At 45.7% G+C, this 13,187-nt stretch overlaps 2 protein-coding genes across 9 annotated transcripts; one reads left to right on the top strand and one right to left on the bottom strand.

The window, feature by feature from the left end:
* Positions 1–43: 43 nt before the first annotated feature.
* Positions 44–11,403, top strand: LOC132202658 (trithorax group protein osa). 8 transcript variants are annotated; one of them, XM_059629711.1, is made up of 16 exons: positions 48–638; positions 1,019–1,165; positions 1,220–1,435; positions 4,723–4,861; positions 4,917–5,219; positions 5,279–5,724; positions 5,777–5,839; positions 6,475–6,759; positions 6,820–7,033; positions 7,088–7,246; positions 7,298–7,393; positions 7,926–8,557; positions 8,618–9,051; positions 9,110–9,521; positions 9,662–10,377; positions 10,566–11,403. In XM_059629711.1, exons 1-16 carry the CDS (start codon positions 291–293, stop codon positions 10,966–10,968), a joined length of 5,013 nt encoding a protein of 1,670 aa, XP_059485694.1. In that variant the 5' UTR covers positions 48–290; the 3' UTR covers positions 10,969–11,403. The 8 variants fall into 8 exon arrangements, with proteins under 8 accessions (XP_059485697.1, XP_059485694.1, XP_059485695.1 ...); XM_059629712.1 differs by having other exon boundaries at positions 1,223–1,435; positions 9,659–10,377; XM_059629713.1 differs by having other exon boundaries at positions 1,022–1,165; positions 9,659–10,377.
* A 110-nt stretch (positions 11,404–11,513) lies between these two features.
* Positions 11,514–13,019, bottom strand: LOC132202660 (peroxisomal biogenesis factor 3). Its single transcript, XM_059629719.1, has 4 exons — positions 12,832–13,019; positions 12,395–12,771; positions 12,077–12,337; positions 11,514–12,017 (listed from the first exon to the last, which is right to left on the bottom strand). Exons 2-4 carry the CDS (start codon positions 12,725–12,727, stop codon positions 11,634–11,636), a joined length of 978 nt encoding a protein of 325 aa, XP_059485702.1. The 5' UTR covers positions 12,728–12,771; positions 12,832–13,019; the 3' UTR covers positions 11,514–11,633.
* Between the last annotated feature and the right edge of the window lie 168 nt (positions 13,020–13,187).

A 13,187-nucleotide genomic window follows, 5' to 3' on the forward strand; every position in this document is an offset into this window, starting at 1 on the left:
CATCTTAAATAGCTCTACGTTTACTCACAAAATATCTGGTAGATGTACGTGTCAGTGGTGAAAACTAAGGAACTAGACTCATTTATGTTATTAATCTTTTTTATGTAAAAACTCAAGTTTAGAGAAAAGGGCAGTAATAACGCGAAAATTCGTGCTGGCGGAGGAAGCGACCGCATTGCAAGTAGTGCGGCGACCCGAGAGTGTTGTTTGGCGTTTGCTGATCTCGCCGTGTTTCCACCGAGTTTCCCGACTTTCTGTCGAATAATGTAAGGCATGGGTGTGACCTAACCATGGCCACAGCGACCGAACAAGCCCAGGAGCACTTGGCCGAAAAGCCCGAGCCGTTGCCGAACGGCAGCACCAACGGCAACGACAAGCCGCAGTCGCCGCCCGACTTTGTCGGTCGCTTCGACGCGCCCCCGGCCTCCGCTGACTACCGGACTCCCTACAAACCGGCCTATGGGCCGCCGCGTATGATGTCGGGACAAAGCCTTTCGCAGCCCTCAGGACCGACGCCGACGCTAAACCAGCTGCTGCAGAACAATTCACCGAGGCACAACTACGACTACCCGCAGTGGCAGCCCCGGCCCCTTGGGTACCCTCAGTCCCCCTATCGACCGCCGCACCCGCAGCAGCAGGTGAGACCTTAGGATCTTCCTCAGGGGCAGCCGTTACTAAAATCACCAACAGCCCCATTACGCGGATTCCCAAGTGCGATTCCCGAAAGATAAAAAACAAGGCCTTCGACGTCTGTTGTTTTGGTTGTTTGGAACTCGTTTTGGTGCCAAAAAACCTTTACCTGTCGCGTCTTTGGCCGCTCTAACCCGAATATCAACCTAAAACTTATATTCGGCATCAAATTACATTAATATTGGTATTTTATAAACCGTACGCTCACGAACTGCCCGTCTTTTGTTTTTCTTCCTTGTTTCCGTCCAGAACAAACAAATGCAGCATCCAAACAATTTTATTCTTGGATACGCAAACGAATGCTCATTATTTAAAATTGCTGTTTCAGCAGCCTCAACAGAGACCGTACCTGGCAGGACCAGGCGCACCTCAGCAAGGGCCGCAGTACCCGCCCTATCCTCAGCGTTATCCAACACCTCCAGGGCCAGGTAGACCGCAGCAACAGCAGCAGCCCTACCAGCCACCCCCGCACCAGGTAAATTATAAAAATATTGCATACATCGATCAAAGACTAATTATTCACGTTCAGCAGATGCCAGGGGCCCCTTATGGCCCCCCTATGTATGGTGATAACAGGGCCCCGGCATGGGGTCCTCAACAACAGGCGCCCTCTCAGCATCCGCCGCCCCAACAGTCACCAGTGCCGCCCCAAGGGCCAGGCACCCCAACCCCTCAGCAGCAGCAGTTCCCGTCTAGACCTGGACAGCCAGCAACTCCAAACGCACACCCTCCGCCTGATGCTGGGGTGAGTTGTATTTTTCATTTTACAAAAGGGCGTAGAAGATTAATTTTTGGCAATAAAATATCAAAATAAAAATAATAAATCGACGGAAAGAATTTATTAGAGGCTAATTAAATCATGCGCCATTTTCGGCCCATGTTCATTTTTTTTTTCTTGAAAAGAATTAGAATAAATAAAAATAATAATCACACCTTTAGAGCAAAAAGAGCATAATGCTTTATATCCTTTGTATTCAATTTCTGTGCTTGAAAGATGTGAGGCATTTAAATTTTTACGCTAAAAAAAATACTTAAAATTGTATGCGTATTTTTATTTTGCTTGAAGTTAATTTTTGAACGAAATTTAAATTAAATTTTCATTAGACAGTAATAAATTTTTCACAAAATTGTTAATTTACGTTAAACAAATTTAATTTCTTATTTATATACCTATAATTTAATTTCCACATCAAGTTGACGTTATCGTGTGTTGCAACTCATTTTCTAAATTATTAAGATAACTTTTGGAAATTTATCAAAGTTTTTTAGTTTGTGGCATATATTTTAATTTAAAAAAAAATAAAATTTATTTAATTTGTCATTGACAACTGTCATGAATTTTAAAAGTTGCTAATTAAAATATTTTGTCAAGTTAGTGATTCCAATACGATATTGTCTAAGGCTTAAAATTTCATACTGATTTTTATAAATTAAGTGTAAAGTATCAAATTTATTAAATTATGTAATGAAAATTTTACATTTGGTGCAAAAGCCACAATTTTCCTGTGATGACTATTTCACCCCACTGAAACAAGAGTTTGTTTCATTTAAAAGTCTCGGGAGATTTAATTGAAACCAAATACAAGGGATCCCGTGGCCGTATGTAACTAAACCCTTGTAAGACGGCGCGTGTGGATAAACACATGTTCTTGGTTATCATCTTTTGTTACAAATCGACTTTTCCGGGTTAATGACAGAAAATCAATACAATATGCCCGAAATGAGTAACAAGCTGTTTTTAAATCACACTCATCCGTGCCAATGAATATATCGCCTTTAATTTTTACAAGTTCAATTTGGCGCTTTTCGCTCGCGCTTTGCAAATAATTGCGTCCCTTAAAATGACAAGGTGAATAAACTCGGCCAGAGGCACATTGCGAGTGGCAAAACGCGGTCGGCTGGCCGTCGTTGGTTGCGGGGCGGTTGTCCTTGATTGAGGTCGCGACCAGGAAAACGTGTGAGGGTGGTTAGGAAAACGGGGCGAAAGGATTGTGTGTGTGCATTTGTAAATGGGGCAAAAGGCGAATGTTGTTGAGGCATGACGTGACGGTACAGTCTGGCAACAGTGCGCGCCGCTTAGTTCGCTGCTGTTGTGTCAGAGAAGAAGCGAGCGAGCGAGCAGCATTGGGCAACTCAAGAATTGCTCCTGCCTTCAGTCGCTGTTTGCGAGAAACATAACCATCAGCGAGCGAGCGGCTAACTAACCAAACCCTTTGCCAATGCTTTCGAATGGCATTTCCACAGAACGCGCTCGCTCATCAAACGCCAAACCGCGAAGTGGAAAAAAATGCGTGCCGAATATTTCCAATTTTTTAATAAATTCCCGCACTAGATTTATATTTTAAATTTTTCTTAAGTGATTGTTGATAAATAAAAGTAATATTTTTTTTGTTGATTGGAAGCAGAAAAAAGTGGAGACGATAATTAAAAAGCTCCCACCGTGGATGAGCACTCGGGGGTTGGTTGGCAAAATCAATACTCCTCGCGTAGCAGCAGTGCGCTCTCTGGCCGCCCCTATTGACGTCACTCCAGACTATCCAAATCATTAGGGCCTGGGCCCAAATTTGCTAATTACCGATTTGTCGATGTCAATTTCAAATTTATCTAAATCTCGACCAGTGTGCGAAATTTCGCACTAATCTGACGGAGCAAATCTGCGCAACTTTGAGACGCGGTTTTCTGCTTGTTAAATTGCTGATTGTGCGAGTGAAGCAAACAACTATCACAAAAATATTAGGTACACACTCACACATACACACGACTCCCATGCCCCCCAACGCTACTCCTCCATTCATGTTCCAACACTGCCTTCATTAATCGATTTACACACGGTGCACTTTTCTTTTTTCTTCACCTCACTTTCTTACGTTTTTATTGTGTCGTTTTTGCATAAATGATCATCGGAGTTCTTTTAATTGTCCAAGCTATTCAATTTTTTTTCGTGATGGAAAATATGAACATTCTACCTTCAGTCAGGGGAATGAACAAACTTCTTGAATAATCATTAACTTGTGTAATTGCAAGTAACTGACATTTTTTTAAGAAAAAAAAATTATCTATCCGATGTTTTTTTTTATCATTTTAAAATTATAATCAGCAAATTGTAATGTTTCATTTGCTTTGAGAATATAAATTTTGCACATTCTTGAGCTATGGACAAGGAATTTGGCATCCCTTGCAAACTGTTATTGGTTAAATTTTCTAATAAAATCAATTTCTCAATGAATAATCTGCTCTGCGAACTATTTGCTCGTAATATAAATCTCCTTCAAAAATTAAATCTTTTTTGAGTAATTTTATAGGTAATTTCGCCTAAGTCGCGTGCATATTTGTTACCACGTTGCGTTGCCTGTCCGTTGCTGCTCGCTCGATTAACATGTTTTTGACGTTGTTTCCTCGCTCTGCTGCGGAGTAGTTGCGCCAGGCGCTGGCTGGACGGCCAGTCGCGCCAGGTGCTGCAGTTGCCGGCAACGCGGGGCAGTCGCCTTTTACCCACGTAGCATTCAGCCGAGAGCGACTCTTGGTGTTGATGAAAGTCGTCGACTGCCAGGTATGCGATTGTAGCCGCGCCGAACGCACCGGCGGAAATGCTACGTCGGCCCGATTTGTTTAAGAAATTTTGCAAATTTTATTAATTTGGTCCAAGTGTTCCAAACCGTTGAGGCGACGCCCTTTGGGTGCTTTGCGGGTCACCATCCAATTGGAGATTTTTTCGCATTTCAAGTTTTGATTCAAGGGACTTTCAGACTTTTTGTTGAATGTGGCTAATTACATTACACAAAAGCAAGGCACTCGCTGAACTGAAAAATCAAATTCCATTGCTGTACTGAAATTTTGCTGATTTCTCACTTCTTTCGCAAGTAAACAGACACCTCCATTTTTATTGCTAAGCTTCGCCATACTTGAACTAAACCAAGTTACCGTTTTCATTTCTGTCTGTTACCCTTGTGTTTCAACGTTTTTGATACATATGAATTTAGATTTTAAACATTTCTTAATTATTTTTTTAAATCTTTAATTTGTTTGTTGCAGGACCAAAATAGCAATGACAGTTCCAGCGGCCAGGGCGCTGCGCCCGGCACGCCAAACTCGCAGCAAGGGTTGAGTAGCAGGCCAACCCCATCGCCGACGGGTTCTACAGGTTCTCGCTCAATGTCTCCTGCCGTGCAGGGTAAGAAACATGCCCTTTGCAAACGCATTTGTCTTAAAAGAACATTTAATTTCAGGTCAACAGCAAAACATTCCAATTCCTCCTCGGCCGTCCAGTGGTCAGTCGGAGGCACCATCAGCCCGCATGAGTCATTCTCCCATTCAGGCTGGCTACCAGCCTCCTTACCCCAAGCAGGCCCCTTACCCACAACCACAACCCCAACAACAGCTACCGCCACAGCAGCAGCAGCAGCAACAACAACAGCAGCAGCAGCAGGCGCCACCTCAACAGCCTCCTTATGCGGCACGACCGTACTACCCTCCTGGGCCTCAGTACAGGGCTAACCACCAAAATCAACCCCAACAGCAACCTCCCCCAGGTTTGATTTTTTAACTCGGCAAATTCAGGGAGAAATTACTCACAATTTTGATTTTGCAGGTCAATATTACCAAGGCTGGAATAAGGGCGGACAGCAGCAACCACCGCGGCCGCACACTCCCCCAACCTACCTTAAGCAGCACCTGCAAAATAAAATGGGCTTTGGCTATGGGGGCATGGGACCCCCTCAGCAGCAACAGCCCATGGGCCCTCCGCCGATGGTAGTGTCTGCGCCCACTGTAGCACCCCCAGCTGACGAGAGCAATGGGGCCACCTCTGTGATCACCACGGGGCCTGATGGAACCCCACTAGACGATGCCTCCCAGCAGTCCACTCTTTCCAATGCATCTGCTGCATCAAACGAAGAGCCTGGCACTCCAAAGAGGTCCAAGCAGGAGCTAGCACCACCCCAGCAGCAGTTCCAGTCACCAGGAGGAGTCAACAGCATGCATGACGAGTCATTCGGAGACTCCTCCGGCAGCTGGCCTCGCACTCCGGCCAGTCCTGTAAGTATCACAGCTTGGCTTTGTGGTTCAGTTATAACTGGGCCATTTGCAGGTGTACAACAGCCACATTCCTAGCCAGCAGCAGCCGCCGCCACAGGAGCCGTACCGAGCCAAGGTTAACCCCCCAAACATGTTTTTTTATTAGCAAGGGTTGTGTTTTGTGACACATTCCTTGCCTGCTTAACCGCTTAACTAAGATTTGTGCGTCTTGATTGATTCACGCTCCCCCCCCCCCCCCCCCCTATTTGGAAGAGTGGCTTCATTGGTGCTTCTGGATAACATTTTTCAAATAACTATGTAGAGAGAATAACTTCTTTTCTAAATGGGAAGGAGATGTTCCAATTCTACTTAACATTACTTCAGACTTTGAATCTATCACTCAAAAAGTTTTGATAGCACTTAACATGAAATGCCAACTAACTGGGAGCCACTTGATTCTACTTTATTTTTTATTTTTGCTCAAACAACACTTAAAACATTAGATCAAAACCCATAGCACTGTCTATCACAAAATCACCTGCCTGACATCAATCCTCAATTCATCATTTAACACCAACGCTTTTATGCTTTTAAGCTTCATTCCCTAAACCATCTTGGCTGGTGTGCTGACCGCTTGATTTGCATGGCTTTTTGTTATGTTTTGTTGTTGCCTGTCATGTTCCTGTTCCCGGCCCATAAGGAATGTTTGCCTTTATGATTTTGGTTGGCCAACCTCTTAAGCATAAACTAATGAGGTTGCTACTCATTCAGCCCACCAACAACAACAACATTCCTTCTGGTCCCGGGAACAGCAATGAACCATCTGGCGCGCCAGACAAGAGACTCACTCAGAGGCGTCGTTTGCAGAAACCTGACAGCATGAGCAAGCTGTACGAGATGGATGAAAATCCGGAGAGAAGACCCTGGTTGGACAAGCTACTCCAATTCATGGAAGAGAGAAATACGCCCATCAACGCATGCCCCACAATCTCCAAGAACACGTTAGACTTATTCCGGCTGTACTACATGGTCAAGGAGCGCAATGGTTTCATGGAGGTATTTGGATTACTTTTTAATTTTAACGTACTCAAAATGTTAATGCAAACTCTACCACAGGTGACAAAAGCAAAAACATGGAAAGATATTGCGATTCTGCTCAACGTAGGGTCTTCTTCTTCTGCTGCATACACCTTGAGGAAACACTACACAAAGCATTTGCTACCATTCGAGTGCCACTTCGATAGAGGCGGCATTGACCCACAGCCAATCATCAGTCAGGTGGAGGCGAGTACCAAGAAGAAGCCCAAGACTTCGTCTGTACCTTCACCAGGTAATAAAATTGTGGTTTAATGAGGCAGTTTTTAGTTAGTGCCTTACTTTTTAGGTTCAAGCAACTCGCAGGACTCTTTCCCTCCTCCAGGATCAGGGTCCGCCTCAATGGATGGCTATGGTGGTGCATACCCTGCTTACCCTCCCTCAGCAACGTCAAATCCTGCAGATTTCCCTTCCCAGCAGCAGCAGACTCCTCGCCCATCAAGCACAGGTAATTTGTCATGCCCTGGTGAGAGAGACTTGAGGCAGGTCCCCTTTGCAGGCGACAACGTGAGCGTGTCCAACCCATTCGACGACCCTCCTCCCAGACACCCTCATTCCTCCTCTAGTTACGGACCACCGCCACCACCTCCCAGAGGTACGCCATTTATTCGTGGTTGGTCGTCTCTGCCTTTCGTTTTGAGTTAATTTTCAGTTCGGGGTGCTCTGATCATCGTCGGTTAATTAAATTGAGCCGAACTGGTCCCCGTTTTTTCCACTTGTTTTTGAGTCTTTTTGTTGTTGCAAGCGTTTTTTAATCTCTACATGGGGGTCTATGTATTTTTTATGGAAGTTGTTGTCTTTTTATTGAGACAGGCAAGCACTTGCTGCTTGGACTGTTATTTTGAGGTTTTATTTTCAGTTTTTCTCAACGTGCTAAGGATGAAGCAGTTGAAAATTTGTTGATTAGGGACTTGTGTAAGAGGAGATGAGGTTTTTATACCTGTTCAAGTTGATCGTTTAATCTTTTCGTGAAATGACTGCCTCAATTTTTTCACTAATATATATTCGTTTTCAACTTTAGCCAATTTTCAGCTGGTTTTGACATGCATGATCATGCATTTGTATAATTAATATTTATCCAAACTTTTGTGAATAGGACCTATTACAATGCTTCTCCAAAATTTCAGGCTACCCACAGCAGCAGAGCCCTTACTATGACCAGCAACAATTCCAACGGCCACCCGACTTCAATCAGCCCCAGTTCCCAGCCGCCCAGTACCAGCCTCGTCCCATGTATCCTCCTTACGAGGCGGACAGGGCAGCTTACCAGCAGGACCCTTATAACCGATGGCCTGCTCCATCAAACTACCCTCCTCGTCCATATCCAGCTAGCCCCCAACAGCAGCCGCAGCCACCTTCTCAACCAGCCCCGCCTGCAGCACCCTCAACCTCTGCCCCTTCTCAGCCACCCACTCAGCAGCCTTCTCAACCTCAGGGCTACCAACAAGAGCCCTTCTATCGGCCCGACCAGCAGTTTCAGCAACAGTTCCCTCCAGGCTCCCCTGGAGCTCCCAACAAAGCTAACATGCCACCTCCCCAGCAGCCACGGCGCCACCCTGACTTCAACAAAGATCAGCAACCACAGCAACCTTATTTCGGTCACCAGCGACCCTACGGCTGGAGCGGAAACAACAATCAATTTCGGCCACCTGGCTCATTTAGTAGTCAACAGCCCCCAAACCAATGGAATCAGCAGCCACGAGGGCCTCAGTGGGACAGGTATCCGCCAACGTCGCAGGGATTTCAGCAACCTCCACAGGTATATTCTTAAATTATTTTTTTTTCTCTACCAGGTGCTAATTAATTTCAATATTTGCAGGGTCAGCAATGGATGCAGGGATCTAATATGCAAATGCGCCCCCAAAGGCCGTTCCGGCCAGACCAGAAACCCTACCCCATCATGGGCAAGACGATGCCCCCATTTCCGCCTCAACACAAGCGGGAACACACCTTTCCCCCGGATTCAATTGAAGCAGCTCTTCCAGTGCTTTACAAAAGGCGTCGAATGGGAAAAGTTGACGTTGCTCCTGTGGACGCTTGGCGGTTGATGATGAGTTTGAGATCGGGACTCTTGGCTGAGAGCTGTTGGGCTCTCGATGTGTTGAATGTGCTACTGTTTGATGATCAGTCAGTGGCTTACTTTGGACTGGCGCATTTGCCTGGTTTGTTGGATGTGCTTCTGGAGCATTTGCGGAAAAGTCTGGCTGACATGTTTGACGAAAGTGATGACGACGCCAATCATAATAAAAAATGGTGAGTCTCAATCAAACCTAATTTGTATACCCCATGCTCATCAATTATTGCATTACAGGTATGAGGCAGCAACACATGAAACTAAGGATGTTGATCTGGGATGTGCACGCCCTGTTGATCTTAATGAACGAGTCCGGGTGCTCAACGGACGTGATGACTTTTCGTTAGTCACTCGCAAAGGCGAGAAAGTTAGCGTGATTCCGCGTGACTCGGATCCTTTTATTGACGACTCGAGACGCGCGTGGGATGACGAGGAGGCCACCGAAGAAGCCCTTCTTCGAGCACCCCCTGGCACAGGGACTGTGGCTGGTGATGGTGGGGATGGGATGCGTTACATCATGGGCTGCTTCCGTGCCGAGTTTGGCAATGTACCCTTTGTTCGCCTCATGCCTGGTGAGCCCAAAGAACCTCAACCGGAAGAAGAGACTCTTCCGACGACAATAGAAGTCAAAAAGGAGGAGGAAGAAGAGGTATTATGAATCAACTTTTTCTCTCTTCAATCAAATTCAGAAAAATATAATTTGTAATTGGGAAGAGCTCTCAATTTAGCTTTTACACCTAAAATTTCTTTAAAGTAAAGTTTCTAATTGATTTTGTTTGTCTACAGGAGGAGACTGAGCCAATTTCATCACCACCGCCAGAAACTTCTTTGCAACTCGAGGTCCGAGACCCAGCCGGTTCACTAAAGCGGAAGCGTGTAGAAGATTACGAGGATGAAGCGTACACTCGTGATGAAGCTTCATTGTGCCTGGTCAGCGAGAGTCAGGAGGCGATCAGTCGGCGTTGTCTTTGTGTGCTGAATGTGCTGCGCTCGCTCAGTTTCATTCCTGGCAATGAATTGGAGCTGGCTCGCAGCACCGCCTTCCTTCAGCTATTGGGCAAACTGGTGGCGTTGCACCATGAACACCCGCCTCGACCGCCTAGGGTGCGTGCCAATTACGATCGGGACGATTCAGACGCTGAGGGTAGTGCTGAGGCGTCCTGTTCTTCACTGGCTGGTGACTCTGAGTGGTGGTGGGACCAGCTGCACGTGATACGCGAGTCTGTGCTGGTCATGCTTGCCAACATAGCCGGACAGCTAGACCTGGGCCAGCATGCCGAAGAAGTGTCCAGACCGATCCTCGACGGGTTGCTCCACTGGGCAGTATGTCCTGCTGCGTACGGCCAAGACGCCTTTCCGGTGTCTCAGCTGTCACCCCAGCGACTGGCCCTTGAAGCCTTGTGCAAGTTGTGCGTTACGGATTCCAATGTCGATCTGCTGCTTGCCACGCCACCACACTCAAGACTGGAGAGGCTGTGTGCTACACTCGCCAAAATGCTCTGCAGGTAAATACATCCTTCGATAAATTACATTTTGATTTATTTTAGCAATAGAATTATCCATTTTATGCAGTAATAGTTTTCTTTAAAATTGTATATTAAGCTTACATACATAGACGTCTTATTTATTTCATATAAAAAATTTAATAAATACATCATTAAATTATAAGAAAATCTAAATTTTGTGTTCTCAGATCTGAAGAGCAGTCCATGCGTGAGTTTGCGGTCAACCTTCTTCACTCTCTGGCGGCCGCGGCCTCTTCGGCGGCCCGCATCGTCGCGACACAAGCACCCACTGTCTCCCTCTTACTAGGCTTCATTGAACAAGCAGAGCAGGCAGCACTGAGCGTGGCCAACCAGCACGGCATCCAAGCCCTGCGCGACAACCCTGAGGCCATGGGCACCAGCCTGGACATGCTGAGGCGCGCAGCGGCAACATTACTCCACCTTTCTCGGCACCGCGCCAACCGACCCCTCTTTGTGCAACAAGAGCAGCGGCTTCTGGCGCTGGTCATGTCGCAAATCCTCGACCAGCACGTGGCCGCTATATTGGCCAGGGTGTTATACCAGTGCTCGCGACCGGCAGAGTGCTCGTAGTGACTCATATTGGTGTCATCCCCAGTGTACGTAAACAGACGAACAAATGCACCGGGCGGATGAGGAAGACGCGAAATGAAATTATGATACGATTAATTAATTACACACACACTCTCAACACACAGACTTGCGAAACAAACCGAGTGCTTATTATTGATGCAAACAAACCCTGAGAGATGTTGTTTGGCGTCGGTTGTTTTCTGCTTTTGTGTTGTTGTACCTCTTTTTGTTCGGAGCTGCTGCTGCGCTTAATGGAGGCAAGATGGATGAACGGAGCGAGCAAGAGGGTGGATGTGATGGATGAGATTATAGAACGAGTTCGAGTTTGATTGTTTTTCGCGGATGAGTAAGTTATTTAGGATTCTCATTTCAAGTCTGCGATCTTGGCGTGGCTTGTGAAGGCATTTTCCCAATAAATGAAGCGAATTTGTTAAAGAGCTCTTTTGATTTAACTTGATCAGTCGGGTGAGATAGAGTGTATTTTACACAAAACCATGTGATAATTTAAAAAAAATATTTTCAATTTTGAAATCAAAAGTCAGAAATTAAGAAAACGTTATTTATTTGCGAAGTCAAAAAAACAAACACATAAATTAAAGCATTTGGAATGATCAGTAATAAAAGCTTTATGCAAATAAAATGTAGATAGGGAGACATTATTTTGGTCAGTGCTGGCACGCAAATGCCTCGTAAACGTTGGCAGCCAAACTTTTGAGTTTCTCATCTGTGACAAGGACTGACAGGAAGGTGATGTGACCATTAGGTCGTTGGGACAACTTGTTTAGCACAGGGATAATTTTTGCCAATGGCACTGCAGCTTGTTGCCCTGTGTAACTGCTGGCGACTTGGTCCACTGTGAAAGCAAGGCCTCTGCTGACACACGAGGACGTCACACCCCAAACTTCAGTCGACCGCAAAACTTCGGCTGCTTCCTGATGCAAGGACACAACCTCAGCACTCTCATCAGTGACATCAGCACTGGCTGCAAGGGAAGGGAGGTCGTGGAGAGGGTCAGCCTCTGCCAAGATGTTCTGCACGGACCACAAAACCTTGGGGGGAAAATTATAATTTCACAAATTTAAATTTTAAATGGTTAAAATAAATATACTTGTTCCAATTTCTCCAAGGAAAGTTTGTGGCCAAGACCAAGACATGCGACATCCTCGCTTTTTTTCACAGCATCATAGACAGCACTGCAAACAGCAGCCACCCCTATCGAGGCAAAATGCCGGCATGGCTGCAAGTGAGACTCTCCAATCGAGGCTCCTTGAGCCAAGTGACCAGCAACAGCCGCCAAATGCACTCTCATCAGCACAGTGAGGATGGACTCGCAGTAAACCAAAGCCACTGCTCGACTCACCACCAAAATCTGCAAAATTTATTATATAATTTCCATGTACATTTTTTTAGAATTATTTTTTATTACTTTCAGTTCTGTCCAAGCCTCTCGCCACTCTGGCCCTTTCTTGTCTCTATTGGCGTCCAGTTTTGCTATCACTGGATCTGTGTCTAGACATTGGCAAATTTTCTGGGCGATTGACATGCCTAGGGCTTCTATGGCACCATCTGCTGTTCGCATGGTGGCCTCGAAGTGGGCTTGTCTCCGGGCTGCCTCAATCATCCTCTCGCTTTCTTTCTGTTGCCACTCGACTAGACGGTGCTTGGCGTACTTCCAGGCCAACGTGCCGGCGGCCACCAGAGCTACTGTGGCAATTTTCTTTGGGTGCCGCGAAACAAAGTTCCGGATGCGTCGAAACATGATGAGCAAAAGTTGCTAAGTCACTTCGCAACAACTTGGGCTCTCTAAGGAAGATAAAAAATTATTGAAAGTTGAAGAGAAACTTAAATGGTTTTTCGCTTTACCATATGAGGGAATTGAAAGGATTCAAGGCCATAGCAGTATTGTAAGCACGTCTACCGGGCTTATCTTCAGCAGCATTTAAGGTGGATGACCTTTGGCAGGAGTGATAATGTTTTTTTGGAGATGGAGTTTTCCTGTGGCTTCAGCGCTCGCTTGAGGTTTGTTTTTGTCTATTGCTGCGCTCCTGGCCATTGAAAAGGGTTACCAATACTACAAAACCTTCGAAGAGAATTTTAAAAAAAATGCAGCAAAATGAAAAACGAAATCATTGAATGGAACCAATTTTTATGAAATTATCATCTTTACTGAAATTTTAAATGCTTGCGAGAAATATTTAGCGAAACAAAGTATAACAGTC

Source organism: Neocloeon triangulifer, unplaced genomic scaffold (assembly GCF_031216515.1).
Source record: "Neocloeon triangulifer isolate White Clay Creek 2 clone unplaced genomic scaffold, ASM3121651v1 ptg000015l, whole genome shotgun sequence".
Classification (NCBI taxonomy): Eukaryota; Metazoa; Arthropoda; class Insecta; order Ephemeroptera; family Baetidae; genus Neocloeon; species Neocloeon triangulifer.

Coding starts and splice junctions, on each gene's coding strand:
- LOC132202658 (XM_059629709.1), top strand. CDS start 291: ATGGCCACAGCGACCGAACAAGCCCAGGAGCACTTGGCCGAAAAGCCC. Junction 4,862..4,916: donor AATGTCTCCTGCCGTGCAGG/GTAAGAAACATG, acceptor ATTTAATTTCAG/GTCAACAGCAAAACATTCCA. Junction 5,220..5,278: donor CCAACAGCAACCTCCCCCAG/GTTTGATTTTTT, acceptor TTGATTTTGCAG/GTCAATATTACCAAGGCTGG.
- LOC132202660 (XM_059629719.1), bottom strand. CDS start 12,727: ATGTTTCGACGCATCCGGAACTTTGTTTCGCGGCACCCAAAGAAAATT. Junction 12,338..12,394: donor AGGCTTGGACAGAACTGAAA/GTAATAAAAAAT, acceptor TAAATTTTGCAG/ATTTTGGTGGTGAGTCGAGC. Junction 12,018..12,076: donor CCTTGGAGAAATTGGAACAA/GTATATTTATTT, acceptor TTTCCCCCCAAG/GTTTTGTGGTCCGTGCAGAA.